This window comes from Diospyros lotus, chromosome 7, assembly GCF_014633365.1.
Source record: "Diospyros lotus cultivar Yz01 chromosome 7, ASM1463336v1, whole genome shotgun sequence".
NCBI classification, from domain to species: Eukaryota; Viridiplantae; Streptophyta; class Magnoliopsida; order Ericales; family Ebenaceae; genus Diospyros; species Diospyros lotus.
The window spans coordinates 11,151,341-11,166,091 of NC_068344.1; the positions used below are offsets into that span (position 1 = coordinate 11,151,341).

The window sequence follows — 14,751 nt, forward strand, 5'->3', positions numbered from 1 at the left end:
ATGATTTGGAAAAATGTAAATTTACTGAGGATGAGATGATTTCTTACCTCTATTGAATGTAGAAGTCATCTTGGAATTCTATTTTGGGCCATTGGTTTGGGCTTCTTGGAAACTATTGCCCACTGTCCAGAAGTGTTAATTAGAGATGACTGACTTTTGAGGAAGAGTATCCGTCGCTGAATGTTAGGACAATACATGTTTGTTCTCAGCTAAGTACGGTACATGCTTGAAACAAAGAGAAGTCGAAATGCTCTACAATTTTCTCTTTTGAGGATACTTGAATGTTAAATGTTTCTGCACTCTAAGCATTATGTAAACTCTCTCCGACATATATATATATATTATTCACTATTCATTAAATTTATGGTCAGTTATGGTGCAAATCTTCATTATTTATTTATATTGGACTTATCAACTTTACTAATGCTTCTCACCGTTGTCAAGAAATGTGTTTAATGTCTGCAAATTTTCATGAAACATAAAGATCACAATAATAAATCTCTTTGATAGGCTTCTGTAATCATCCAAGAATAAGCAGTCTATTTAAGCCACCATGGAATTGGATAATACAAGGATCAACAAGTTCAAGCCTCCCTCCCTCGCCTGATAAGCCCAGCCTATATGCCAATGGTAACAGTAAGGTACAGAAAAAACAGAAAAGATGAGAGTAACAGCAATGGCTAATAAATGAATAATTAATAAATCTATAGAACATTATTCAGTTGTTCCTTGCACCATTGGACTCAACAAACAAAAACACGAAACAATATATCTCCAAAAACTTCCGCTTTTTCAAGTATGCAACCCTGCAAAGATGACAAGATGAATGAATACTCTCCCCTCCATTTACAACGCGTGTGTGTGTGTGTTCTTCTCTCCATTTACCCATATCATCCCTCCATGTCTAGCTTCTCCATTTTGGGCACCAACTCATGGCTCATACCAACAAGAAGCTCTGATTCAATTTGAGCCACCGAATCTCTTAAACGAGTACATGCTTGAGACAGCGTTTCAGAAGACCCTCCTTTTAGGTGATCTACCTCTGCCTGCAGTTCTTGGACATTGCTCCATATTTTCCCCGCAGCTGCCTTCATATGGGGAAATTCCTGTGGCGGGTAGAGACATGCGCCGAGCATATCAACTTGTATTCCAATTTCTTGGCAGAGCTTCAACAGTCTCTCCAAGGAGTTCACAAAATCGTTGCTCTTGTCTTGGTTTTCCTGCCTAAGCAAAGCAGTGATGGACCGGATGAGTTCCTTTATAACAACCAGAGCATCAGAGACGACCCCGCTTGCTAGTTGAGCAAATTTCATGTCTTCAGGTGAGAGGTCATTGCCCAGCTCGCCTCCAGATGAATTATCACTGTCATGGGGCTCGCTTTCGGCCTTTTTCAAGGAAGGCTCTTCAGAAGCTTCATCCATTGAAGCTGGCTTGAGCTCCTTTATCTCACGAAGAACGTCCTTCATGGAAACTGCAACTTGCGTCATTGCTCGCCCTATTGCAGTGATATTGGTGCTCGGAGACTTCTTAAGAGCAGAACATGCTTCCCATACTGTGCCTACCAGCTGAGGAATTGATAGTATTTGGTCTTTGTTATGAGATCCTGCACACACATTCAAGAGAACTCAGGCTCTGTTCATCTTAACAAATATAGAATGGATGAATGGGTCTGGACCATACAATTGTTATTAAGATACCAGAATAGCACGACACGTTATATAATTAAATCTATATAGTTCAGCCTCAGCCTCCAGCAACTGAAACCAAGTTCATTTTTTTCATAATCTTTCATCACAAATCATAGCCATGTCAAGCCTATTAAATAGCACATGACAGGCCCCCAGGACATAGGTCGGATGGCAAAAGGGCAAGCGATATACCAGCGTAGTGCGGTGGGTCATAAGTTCGATTTCTCTCCTATGCAAGGGCCAAAGGCCCAACCTGCGATTTACCTCCCCCTGCATAATCGAGTGTAAGAGCACAGGGGGCACGCAAGGGCGGTCATCCCAATAGCACATGACAAGTTATAAAATTAAATCTATGTAGTTCAGCCTCAACCTCCAGCAACTGAAACCAACTTCATTTTTTTCATAATCTTTCATTACAAATCATAGCCATGTCAAGCCTGTTAAGTGACTTTTATCCTCTGTATGTGCTTGTGCATCCATGGAGGAACGTCTTTTTCTTTCATTTTTTTTTTTATTATTTATGGATGGAGGAACATTGCTCCACCAAAACCAGATCAAGGACATCCTGTGAGATAACCCACACACCAAGCCTTAATCCCCTAAAGGGTATGCTGCAAAATTATTAACTTTGTTAAATATTGATCCCAAACACAACCATAAATAAAGTTGGTACAAATGTAAACCCTGTTGTCCTATGTGATATTAAAAGAAATAAATAATTTGTGTGTGTCACAGAAACACAAGTCGTTGAAAATTTTGAAATATAAAGATAGTGCATTCTATTTCAAAAAGTTGGCTGTGAACCTCCAGCAAAGTTTCTGCATGTCAGGTTGAATCTATATAGTGCGGTGCCAGTAGAAAAGATGAATAAAACTTGCCAGTGGCAGTATCAACGTCAAGGGAACAAATCTCAAATAATGACCTACCACAAGAAGGCCACAACCATCCAATTTGAAACATTGAAACAAATAACTACCGCCTAGAACCATCCTTGATTCTCAAGATATGCCAAAACAATAAAAATATCACAAATTTTAATCTCACTTGGCAGTCGGACACATGAATCCTAAGTCTTTTAATAATTTCTATTCCCAGCCATATCTTCTATATCACGTGTCATAGTCGAACTTGAGTAACCCAATACTCAGCTCGTTAGCTCACAAGCTGGCTCGTTTGTAAGTTCGTGAACCAGCTCGACAAATGGGCTCGTAAACGAAGCTCGTGAGCTGGCTCAATAGTAGGCTCGTAACCTGACTCGATAATTGGCTTGTGGTCAAGTTCGCGAATTGGCTTGGAAATGAGCTCGCGAGCTAGCTCGACTATGAGCTCGTGAATAAAATGAATTGAGTTAATTATGTAAATTTAGCAATATGCCAATATGTATAAAATAAAAATATATAAAGAAATAATGTTTTATTCCTTAAATTAAATGAGTAAATAATATCAATTTTATAAAAATTAATCTTATAAAAATATTAACATTATATTAGAAATAATCTTTTGACAGCCACATGAATTTTTATATAATAAATTGAATATCAATATGTATAATTTTTAAATAAATATCAAAACATTACAATTTCAAAAAAAAAAAAATATTGTTTTTGTGAGGATTCGAACCTACAACATTTAGATTTTTATATTTTGAAGAGCCTTTTTACCATTAAGCTAAGCACATTTGGTCAACATTTAGTTCTATATATTTTTATATAAAAATATAATATACACTTGGTTCCATAACATTTGTTTATATCTCATCTCTTATCTTCTTTCTCTTTTCTTTGGTTTTTTTGTGTTTAGGGTTATATTTACAGCTTTTTCTTATTGAATCTATTTTCATTAATTCTAACTAGAAAAGAATTATTAAGATTTAACTAACACTATTATAAGTAATTCTTAATATAATTTCTGTAAATAACAACAACAACAACATATCCAGCCTTTATCCCACTATGTAGGGTCGGCTACATGAATTCTAAACTTCCATGTATTTCTATCTTTTGTCATATCCTCATTTAGATCCATATATTTCATATCAAATTTTAATGTCTCTCCCAAAGTCTTCTTGGGTCTACCTCTACCTCTTTTTGTGACTAATTGTTCCATTTCATCAACTCTCCTCACAGGAGCGTCTCTTGGTCTCCTTCTCACATGACCAAACCATCTTAGTCTAGTCTCTCTCATCTTCTCCTCGATTGACACTACTCCTACCTTATTACGAATAACTTCATTTCTAATTTTATCTTTTCTTGTATGTCCGCACATCCATCTTAACATCCTCATCTCCGCTACACTCGTCTTTTGCTCATGCTGGTATTTGACTGCCCAACATTCTGAGCCATACAGCAAGACTGGTCTTATAGATGTCTTATAAAATTTTCCTTTCAATTTTAATGGGATTTTACCATCACATAACACCCCCGATGCATTTCTCCATTTTAGCCAACCTGCCTTAATTCTATGTGCGACATCCTCGTGGATTTCTCCATCTTTTTGAATCACTGATCCCAAATATCAAAAATGGTCTTTTCTTTGTAAGATTTGATCTTCTAATTTTATTATAACATCATCCACTCTTGCATTTTTACTAAATTTGCATTCCATATATTCTATTTTCTTTCTACTTAATTTAAATCCCTTAGATTCTAAATTGTTTCTCCACAACTCAAGCTTAGTGTTCACTCCTTCTTTTGTTTCATCCACCAACACTATGTCGTCTGCAAATAGCATACACCATGGCACCTCTGTCTGAATATCTTTAGTGAGTTCATCCATTACTAGGGCAAATAAGTATGGACTTAGTGCAGAACCTTGATGCAGTCCTATTGTAGTTGTAAATGGTTCAGTATCCCCTCCGCATGTTCTGACCCTTGTCTCTACACCATGATACATGTCCTTAAGGGCTTGTATATAGGCTATTTTGACTCCTTTCTTCTCTAAAACCCTCCATAATACTTCTCTAGGGACCCTATCATAGGCCTTTTCTAGATCTATAAACACCATATGTAGGTCTTTCTGATGATCTCGATACCTTTCCATTAGACCCCTCAGTAAATATATAGCGTCCATTGTTGACCTACCAGGCATGAAACCAAACTGATTTTCTGACACTTTTGTTTCCTTTCTGAGCCTCTGCTCTATTACTCTCTCTCAGAGTTTCATGGTATGACTCATTAACTTAATTCCTCTATAATTTTCACAGTTTTGAACATCTCCTTTGTTCTTGTATATAGGAACCAAAGTACTCTTCCTCCACTCATTTGGCATCTTTTTTGATTTAAGGATGGCGTTAAATAGTTGCGTTAGCCAGGAGATGCCCTCTTCTCCCATGCATTTCCATGCTTCTATTGGTATATTATCTAGTCCCACTGCCTTATGATTTTTCATCTTTTTTAATGCTTGCCTTATTTCATTTGAATTTATGCGTCGATAGAATGTGTAGCTCACATTCCCTTCGGAGTTACTAAGATGTCCCAACCTAACTCGTGTCACCACCATCATTGAATAATTTTGTGAAATACTCCTTCCATCTCTCCTTAATCGCTCCCTCATTTACTAAAACATTTTGATTGTCATCTTTTATGCATTTCACTTGATTTAAATCCCGTGTTTTTCTTTCTCTTGCTTTAGCTAATTTATATATATCCCTTTCTCCATCTTTTGTATCAAGTCGTTTATATAGATTCTCATATGCTTTTGATCTTGCTTCACTAACAGCTCTTTTTGCTGCCTTTTTTGCTTCTTTATAATTTTTTTGATTTTCTTTATTGTTGCATTGATATACCGCCTTATAGCAAGTTTTCTTATTTTTAATTTTCAATTGTACCTCTTCATTCCACCACCAAGACTCCTTAAGATTAGGGGCTCTATCATTTGTCTCTCCAAGGACTACCTTTGCCGTGCTTCTCAGAGCATTAACCATTTCTTTCCACATTTAGTTTGTCTGTCTTTCTCCATTCCATTCCCTTTTACCCCTTAATTTTTCTTTGAAGATTAGTTGTTTCTCCCCTTTTAAATTCCACCACCTGATTCTTGGATTTTGTTTTATGTGATAATTATTAAGCTATTATAATTAATTATTTATTGATAATACAATATATTAAAAATTATGAACATATTAAAAAGAATACAATATATCAAACTAATTTATTATAATTATTAGATTTATTATATAATTAAATTTTTAAATAAATATTAATTTGATACAATAATTTAAATTATCATGTTTTAGATGATTATCATAAATTATTGTCATAATTTAAATAATTTTATCTGTTATCATAATATTAAATTATTTTATTTTTATCAATTAAATAATTATTAATATTATTTTATTTAATAACTAAATATTTCAAAAAAAAAAAAAACTATTTCCCTCTTATCTTTGGCCAAAACCCTAACTCTCTCACTCTTTGAACTTCTGTCGTTGACCCCTCTGCCTCCGGTCATCGTTGCCACTTCCAGATCTGCCTTCGATCCTTGTCGCTACTCCACAAGGTTTGGTTCTCTCTCGAGCATTCTTCTCTATTTTGGTTTGCACCTAGGTTTTTTGCAGGGACTATTTCTTTGTTCGTCGTGCTCAGTCAGTGCGGCTGGTTTTGGAGTAATTTTTATTTGTGCTATCGTGGATAGAGTCTCCATTTTGTGGTTCCTTTGTGTTTGCTACTTCAAGGTTGTGCTGTTTGGGTTTGCCTTGTCTCTTAATCTGTTGGTTTTTAGTTGATTTGTGTGAATAGTTTGCATTTGCTCCGATGTCTAGGTGTTTGTTTTTTGGGTCTTGCTGGTTGTATTTGTGTTCTTTGGGGTAGTTTCTGAGCATTAGCTTAATCTTAGTAAGAACTTTCGCGTTTTTTTATAAAATAAAATGATTTGAGATCTTATTTAAATTTAGTTATGCTATTGCACTAGCATTGAATGAAATTGCATCGTATTATGCTCATTCCTTTGGGAAATTTTGAAATCTGAATTTGATTCTAAATCTCATTTCTATTCCAGCATTGAATAAAGTTATTTAAATACTGCAATGCAAACAACTATACTATTATAACAGTTAGAAGTCCAATTCGGTGTTATGAAGTCCTTTTAGATTTTATAATCCTAAATTATCCTTAAGGTATAATGCTCAAATTAGTTATTTGTCATCAGAGAGAAAGCCGGTCATTTAGTCCAAATATAAGAAGCTAATGTCACTAGTGGAGCTATTTAAGGATGAAGCTATCTGGGAACAATTAATGTGAAAAACATGAAGTTCTCACTGTATAGTACATAAGAAAGAAACTGTAGACTCCTAGACTTAATAATCAAACTGAACACACTTTGATTTTTTTATTGTTGAATAGAATGTCACAAGGGATGGAATCCACTCAAGAGTCCTCCATGTTTCCTGTTGATGTCTCGAGCAAGGTAGCATTAGAAAATCAAAATGAAAATTCAATAGAAAATGCAAATGAATGGGATGATAACCCTTTTGAAAAGAAGAAAAGAAAGAAAACTTCTAAAGCTTGGTTTGAATTCAAAGAAGTGACACATTCGGATGGAAGTAAGAAAGTTGAATACATTCATTGCAAACATCAACTTGGCATTGTTAAATCCAATGCCACAACACATCTTCTCCGCATTTGAAAGTTTGCATTCAACGACAAATTGTCATGACGGATTGTTTTTTCCCCCCTCCTTTTTATTACCTTTTGCTATTAATTAAACATGTATTTAATTGGATACATTTTTAAAATAAAAGAAATTTATTCTTGTTGAATAAATTAAATGTTTATGATGTGTTTTTTTATTTAGGGGCAAAAACAATTTTCAATTGCTATGACAAACGCTAAGTCAGAAACTGTAAATGCAATCCAAAACTTTAGATACAATCATGCAAAGATTAGAGAACACCTTGCTCACATAGTTTTGATACATGAATTGCCATTTAATTTTACTGAATATGAAATGTTCAATTTGTTTATGAGAACGGTGAGCCCTAATTGGGAAAAGATCAATAGAGTAACTTTGAGAAAAAATTGCTTCAGTAGTTATGAAGTTCAGAAAAAACAGATAAGACTTTATTGGATGGTGTTAATCGGGTTAGCATAATTATTGATATATGGACTTCGGAGTTGCTCTACTGATCTTTTCTCAATTAGGGCTCACCATTCTCATGAACAAATTGAACATTTCATATTCAACAAAATTAAATGGCAATTCATGTATCAAAACCATGTGAGCAAAGTATTCTTTAACCTTTGCATAATCGCATCTAAAGTTTCGGACTGCATTTACAGTTTTTGACTTAGCGGTTGTCATAACAATTGAAAGTTGTTTTTGTCCCTAAATAAAAAAACACATCATAAACATTTAATTTATTCAACAAGCATAAATTTCTTTTATTTTAAAAATGTATCCAATTAAATGCATGTTCAATTAATAGCAAAAAGTAATAGAAAGGAGGGGGAAAAAAAAACCTTCATGACAATTTGTCGTTAAATGCAAACTTTCAAATGCCAGAGAAGATATGTTGTGGCACTGGATTTAACAATGCCAAGTTGATGCTTGCAATGAATGCATTCAACTTTCTTACTTCCATCCAAATGTGTCACTTCTTTGAATTCAAACCAAGCTTTAGAAGTTTTCTTTCTTTTCTTCTTTTCAAAAGGGTTATCATCCCATTCATTTGCATTTTTTGTTGAATTTTCATTTTGATTTTCTAATGCTACCTTCTCGAGCCATCAACAGGAAACATGGAGGACTCTTGAGTGGATTCCATCCCTTGTGACATTCTATTCAACAATAAAAAAATCAAAGTGTGTTCAGTTTGATTATTAAGTCTAGGAGTCTACACTTCCTTTCTAATGTACTATATACAGTGAGAACTTCATGTTTTTCACATTAATTGTTCCTAGATAGCTTCATCCTTAAATAGCTCCACTAGCGACATTAGCTTCTTATATTTGGACTAAAAGACTGGCTTTCTCTCTGATGGAAAATAACTAATTTGGACTAATATGAGCATTATACCTTAAGGATAATTTAGGATTATTAAATCTAAAAGGACTTCATAACACTGAATTGGACTTCTAATTGTTATAATAGTATAGTTGTTTGCATTGCAGCATTAAAATAACCTTATTCAATGCTGGAATAGAAATGAGATTTAGAATCAAATTCAGATTTCAAAATTTCCCAATGGAATGAGCATAATACGATGCAATTTCCTTCAATGCCAGCGCAATAGCATAACTAAATTTAAATAAGATCTCAAATCATTTTATTTTATAAAAAAATGCAGAAGTTCTTATTAAGATTAAGCTAAAGCTCAGAAACTACCCCAAAGAACACAAATACAACCAGCAAGACCCAAAAAACAAACACCTAGACAACGGAGCAGATGCAAACTATTCACACAAATCAACTTAAAACCAACAGATTAAGAGAAGGCAAACCCAAACAGCACAACCTTGAAGTAGCAAACACAAAGGAACCACAAAACAAGACAAAATGGAGACTCTATCCACGATAGCACAAATAAAAATTACACCAAAACCAGCCGCACTGAGCACCAAGAACTCACACGACGAACAGAGAAACAGTCAAAAGAACAGTCCCTGCAAAAAACTCCTAGGTGCAAACCAAAACAGAGAAGAATGATTGAGAGAGAGAGAACCAGACCTTGTGGAGCGGCGATGACAATTGGCGGCAGATCTTGAGGCAGCAACGACGACCGGAGATAGAGTGGTCAACGACGAGAGTTCAAAGAGAGAGAGAGAAGGGGGGGGGGGAGAGTGAGAGAGAGAGGGGGAAGAGTGGGAGAGTTAGGGTTTTGCCAAAAATAAGAGAAAGATAGGAATTTGGGGACGGAAATAGTTTTTTTTAATTTTTTTAAATATTTAGTTATTAAATAAAAAATAAAATAATTTATAAATATAATATTAATAATTATTTAATTGATAAAAATAAAATAATTTAATATTATGATAACGGATAAAATTATTTAAATTATGACAATTATTAAATAATTTAAATTATAATTTATGATAATTATCTAAAACATGATAATAAAATAATTTAAATTATTGTATCAAATTAATATTTATTTAAAAATTTAATTATATAATAAATCTAATAATTATAATAAATTAGTTTGATATATTGTATTCTTTTTAATATGTTGGTAAATTTTAATATATTGTATTATCAATAAATAATTAATGTTTAATTAATTATAATAGCTTAATAATTATATTTGTGTATTTACAGAATTATATTAGGAATTGCTTATAATAATGTTAGTTAAATCTTAATAATTCTTTTCTAGTTAGAATTAATGAAAATAGATTCAATAAAAAAAAACTGTAAATGTAACCCTAAAAACAAAAAAACCAAAGAAAAGAGAAAGAAGATAAGATAAGAGAAGATATGAGATATAAACAAATGTTATAGAACCAAGTGTATATTATATTTTTATATACATTTTTATATAAAAATATATAGAATTAAATGTTGACCAAATATGCTTAGCTTAATGGTAAAACGGCTCTTCAAAATATAAAAATCTAAATGTTGTAGGTTAGAATCCTCACAAAAACAATATTTTTTTTCCTGAAATTGCAATGTTTTGATATTTATTTACTTATTGACTTATTTATTTAAAAATTATACATATTGATATTCAATTTATTATATAAAAATTCATATGGCTGTCAAAAGGTTATTTTTAATATAATGTTAATATTTTTATAAGATTATTTTTTATAAAATTGATATTATTTAGTCATTTAATTTGAATGAGTAAAACATTATTTCTTTATATATTTTTATTTTATACATATTGGCATATTGCTCAATTTACATAATTAACTCAATTCATTTTATTCACGAGCTCATGGTTGAGCTAGCTCGGGAGCTCATTTCCAAGCCAATTTGTGAACTTGATCACAAGCCAACTCACGAGCCTTCGAGCCAGCTCACGAGCATACTATCTAGCAAGCTCACAAGCTTCATTTACGAGCCCATTTGTTGAGCCAACTCGCGAGCTAACGAGCTGAGTATTAGGTTGCTCGAGCTCGGCTTGTTTAACTTTACGAACTTTAAATCCAAGCTCAAGCTTACCTCATTTATGAACCGAACCAAACACAAACAAGCTTTTTTCGAGCCGAACGTCGAGCCGCTCGCGAGCAACTCGGCTCATTTACAGCCCTAACCCCAAGAGGAGAAGAAACTACCCATAGACCAATGCCCATCAATGTTCACACACTCACCAGAAATCACACTTTTACACAGCCTGTCTGGATCCTCAGCGAACCTCCATAACCACTTGCCTAAAAGCACTTTAACATACCACATTCCTTGTCTTCTATTTTTTGGGCACGGTGCAATTTTAAGGACTGCCTTGGAGAAAACAACATGCTTCTGGGACCAGTGTTTATAGGAGAAAATTTAAAGCAAAAGCTATCTTCTTTTACACCTAAGCAAAGTTGACAACTAAAGTTGGGAGTTCATTTTTTGAACTTAGGAAAGAGACCCTTATAAGCAGCAATTATTGACCTCAGACAAAACCCTTCTTACCTGGAGTTGTAACTCTGGTTTGGAGAGACCAGAGTACTGAAAGTTTTGATGTTTATTCCTAGAAATGTTCTTAGGGAGATTAATAAAAATCTCAAGTGCCAACAAATAATTCTCCCATTGAAATTGGAACAAAAACTAATATATAAGGAAATAATTCTTTTTCTTTTTAAAGAAAAACCAAGACATGATAGGTTGTTGCTGAAGGCTGATGGCAGAATATCTGAGATAAAAATGAAACAAATTCCAGCTTTGTCACTTCTGAACTCTCATTGTTTAGAACAGTCTTATCCAGCCCCAATAATTTATAATTAGATGTTTGTGTAGCAAGACAGAAGCTCTACCATTTGAATTCTGAGCCATAGTTAGAGTCCCTTCTTTCTTCTATCTATTTCCAAATCATGTCACCTTTTCCCTTGTCCAAGATTTAAGATCAATATGATGCACATACACAGTCAATAACATAAGTTACAACTTAAAAACTTTTTGAAAATTTTCACTTCTGATAATATTTGACTGTATGCTTTGCTTCAGATGTTAATGTTTGAAACATAGAAGGGAGAGAGAGAGGAACTTGGGGGCAGGAAGAGGGGGATAAAAGCATACCGTATAGAGAAACGGACTCTTTAAATAGCATGAAACTGCTATCAACTACTCGCTTCACAGATGAATGCATGCAGGAATAGAGTGTAGGTCCTGCACCTACTTTGCTTCCATGGGAAAGCAGAAGGAAACCCTGTAGCGTATTGAAGTATATTGCCATGTTCTCCTCAAGTTCTTTAACTTCTGGCCTTTCTCCAGTCCAAAGCATTCCAGCTGTATGGCAAATCATAACATGAAATATAATTCTATTGACCCCACACAGACAACAACATGGTAAGATGGAAAAAGCAACTTTTCTGCTAGCAAAGGAAATAAATGAAGAAAAGATCACAAGAGTGCACAGGCAGGCAACTCTTCTTCATCATTCTGATTCACAAACTAGGCTTGCTGTTTTCTCCTTCCATGTGAATCAGATTATTATGGAAAGTTCAGGCATTATACTATTCCGCTCGACATACACTAGCATTGAGGAAACAAAAATTCAGTGACCTTTAATATTGTTAAGCAAAACACAATTACTATACTTGCATCCAAGATAGATCCTTAGTCTAATTACTCGATCAGTGCAGTAAGAATACATGTTTTTTTATGGAAAGGTGTTGGGGTGGGGAAGGGGGTTGTCACCAGTGGGCCTACATACAACAATCAGTTAATAAATAGACACCTGGGTTTCTATACGTGTTTCTATCCCTAATTTGTTCACACGATCCCTATTCACGTGACCTTTCATGGCAGCATATTTTTTTCTGGTTAGAGTCACTTTATTTGTTGGTATTGCATTTTATCTGAATGTTGGAAACCTTTTAGAGTGTAAAAGATATGAACAATTTACTTCATATCAACTTCCCAAAGTCATACTTTTTTACTGTGAATTTGTTCTATTTCAGATATGATCATATTCTTTTATTGTAGTTTCTTTTTACCTTTTGAATTGACAACTTATTTCATATCTATTTTTCAAAATTTTAATAAAAATTATATTTGGGCTTATTACTATTTAATATTATTAGGTATTTCAACACAAATAAAGTCGTCAAACATAATTTGAGTTTTTGTTTTCAATCTTGGAAACAGAACAGGTTGAATTTTTATTTCTCCAACTGAAGACAGAAACTAAACACAAAAAAATGAAAACAAACACATGAAAAAAGACAACAAAATCAAATGAGCCCTAAGTTAACAACTATGCCATTGTAACATGAACTCATCTTTGACATGAAGTATTATCAAATACAAGTTGTGATTACTGCTACAACCAACAAAAGGTCCAGCATTTTCAAAAGACTACAAGAAAGACAACTTATCAAGCCTTAATCCCACTACGTGGGGAGTTGCTACACGAATTCAAGCTCGCCAGCCAGCATTTTCAAAGGACTAACAGGAATTAATTTGAAGTATCCATAAAGAAAGGCCAACAACCAGGTTGAAATTGAGAGAAACCCATTGTACTAAACCTTAAAAGGAGCATATAACCCCCCCCCCCCCCCCCAAAAAAAAAGAGTCGAAATTGGAAGAGAGAACGGGAGATGTACCTATAGTGGCTTGCTTGGAAACTTGATCACCCATTTTAATAACCTCTTCCCAGCTAACTTTTTCATGAGATGAATCGGGGGCATGATCCAACACCTATATGCCGCATATTACTAATTTCTAATCAAACATCCTACATATATGTATGTATATATATATATAGATATATATACAGAGAGAGAGGGAGAGAGAGAGAGAGAGTGCGAGAGAGAGATGCATAAAAATGAACAAATATGAATAAAATCAAAACACAGAAAAGGGTTAATTTAAACCTGAAAGGTTTCATGGATGGTGTTCAGATGTTCAATCAGAATCCGATTCAGATTCTCCCTCGCCGTCTTTCCCATCTTTCTCTCTCTCTGGGGAAGGGTTTTGGTTTTGGTTTTGGTTTTGGTTATGGCTGCAGGGTGGGGGATCGAGTTCTACTCGCCCCGGCGGGGCGGGGGGGGGGGGGGGAATCAAACGGCGTCGTGTTGGATTCCAGCAGCCGTCTGTCAGAATTGACAGTCAGGCACATCCTTAGCCGCAAGATCTTCCATGCTGGTCTACGAGAAGGAAGGGACGTGATTGCATTTTTCAAAAAAGGGTAAATTATCACTCACATACACATTTTTACTTTCTTTTTAATTTTGGACTGAATTTTGAGTCATGCTACAATACCTGAAAGAGATTTACGCACAAATTGATTAAAAAATTACCAGACCATGCAGTGGGCGAACTTCATCACAGATGAAATCTGCTGGGCAGACTTCAACACAGTTGAAGTACACCTCGTTAACTTCGGGATGAAATTCACCCAAATTTTATTTAAACGGGCATACAGAATTTTCAAGACGAGACGGCAATTTCAAGATGAGAATATTTTTTATATTTGATATCTTTAGTCATCTCGTACGTCAACTAATTCGGATAAAGTAGAATAATCCCTGAATTTTTTATCTTATCAACTGTAGCATTCAATTTTAATTTTGAATCAGCTTCTAATTTTATCAATAATAACATTTTACTTTAAACTTGAAAGGTTTTGTGGAGCAATTACAAAAACTCTTGCGATAAGAATGGATCACTTAGCATGAAAGAACAACATCCAAACCAAAGCCTATCTAATCCAAAGAGTCACAGATGCACTTATTGTTGTCTACATACAATAATAAAATTTATTTACTGGGAAATAGTTTTCAAGCCGTTAGAATTTTTCAAGAAAGAAAACGATTAGAGATTATAGAGCATTTCTTATACAAATATTTCGATACTTAACTCAAATTTTTATTTTCAGAAAAGATAGTAGAGTTCTTTTATGAGTAAATATGACTTATCTTTGAGGAATAAGGACTCTCCTATCAAAGAAGAGATATAAGCCTTATCCTTTTGTGAGATT

At 34.1% G+C, this 14,751-nt stretch overlaps 1 protein-coding gene across 1 annotated transcript; it reads right to left on the reverse strand.

Annotated features, from left to right (window-relative positions):
* Nucleotides 1-668: 668 nt before the first annotated feature.
* LOC127807015 (uncharacterized) lies at nt 669-13,778 on the reverse strand. The gene is made up of 4 exons (XM_052344677.1): nt 13,646-13,778; nt 13,376-13,469; nt 11,847-12,056; nt 669-1,603 (listed from the first exon to the last, which is right to left on the reverse strand). Exons 1-4 carry the CDS (start codon nt 13,718-13,720, stop codon nt 891-893), a joined length of 1,092 nt encoding a protein of 363 aa, XP_052200637.1. The 5' UTR covers nt 13,721-13,778; the 3' UTR covers nt 669-890.
* Nucleotides 13,779-14,751: the final 973 nt, after the last annotated feature.

Coding starts and splice junctions, on each gene's coding strand:
- LOC127807015 (XM_052344677.1), bottom strand. CDS start 13,720: ATGGGAAAGACGGCGAGGGAGAATCTGAATCGGATTCTGATTGAACAT. Junction 13,470..13,645: donor CCATCCATGAAACCTTTCAG/GTTTAAATTAAC, acceptor TGCGGCATATAG/GTGTTGGATCATGCCCCCGA. Junction 12,057..13,375: donor TTCCAAGCAAGCCACTATAG/GTACATCTCCCG, acceptor TTTGCCATACAG/CTGGAATGCTTTGGACTGGA.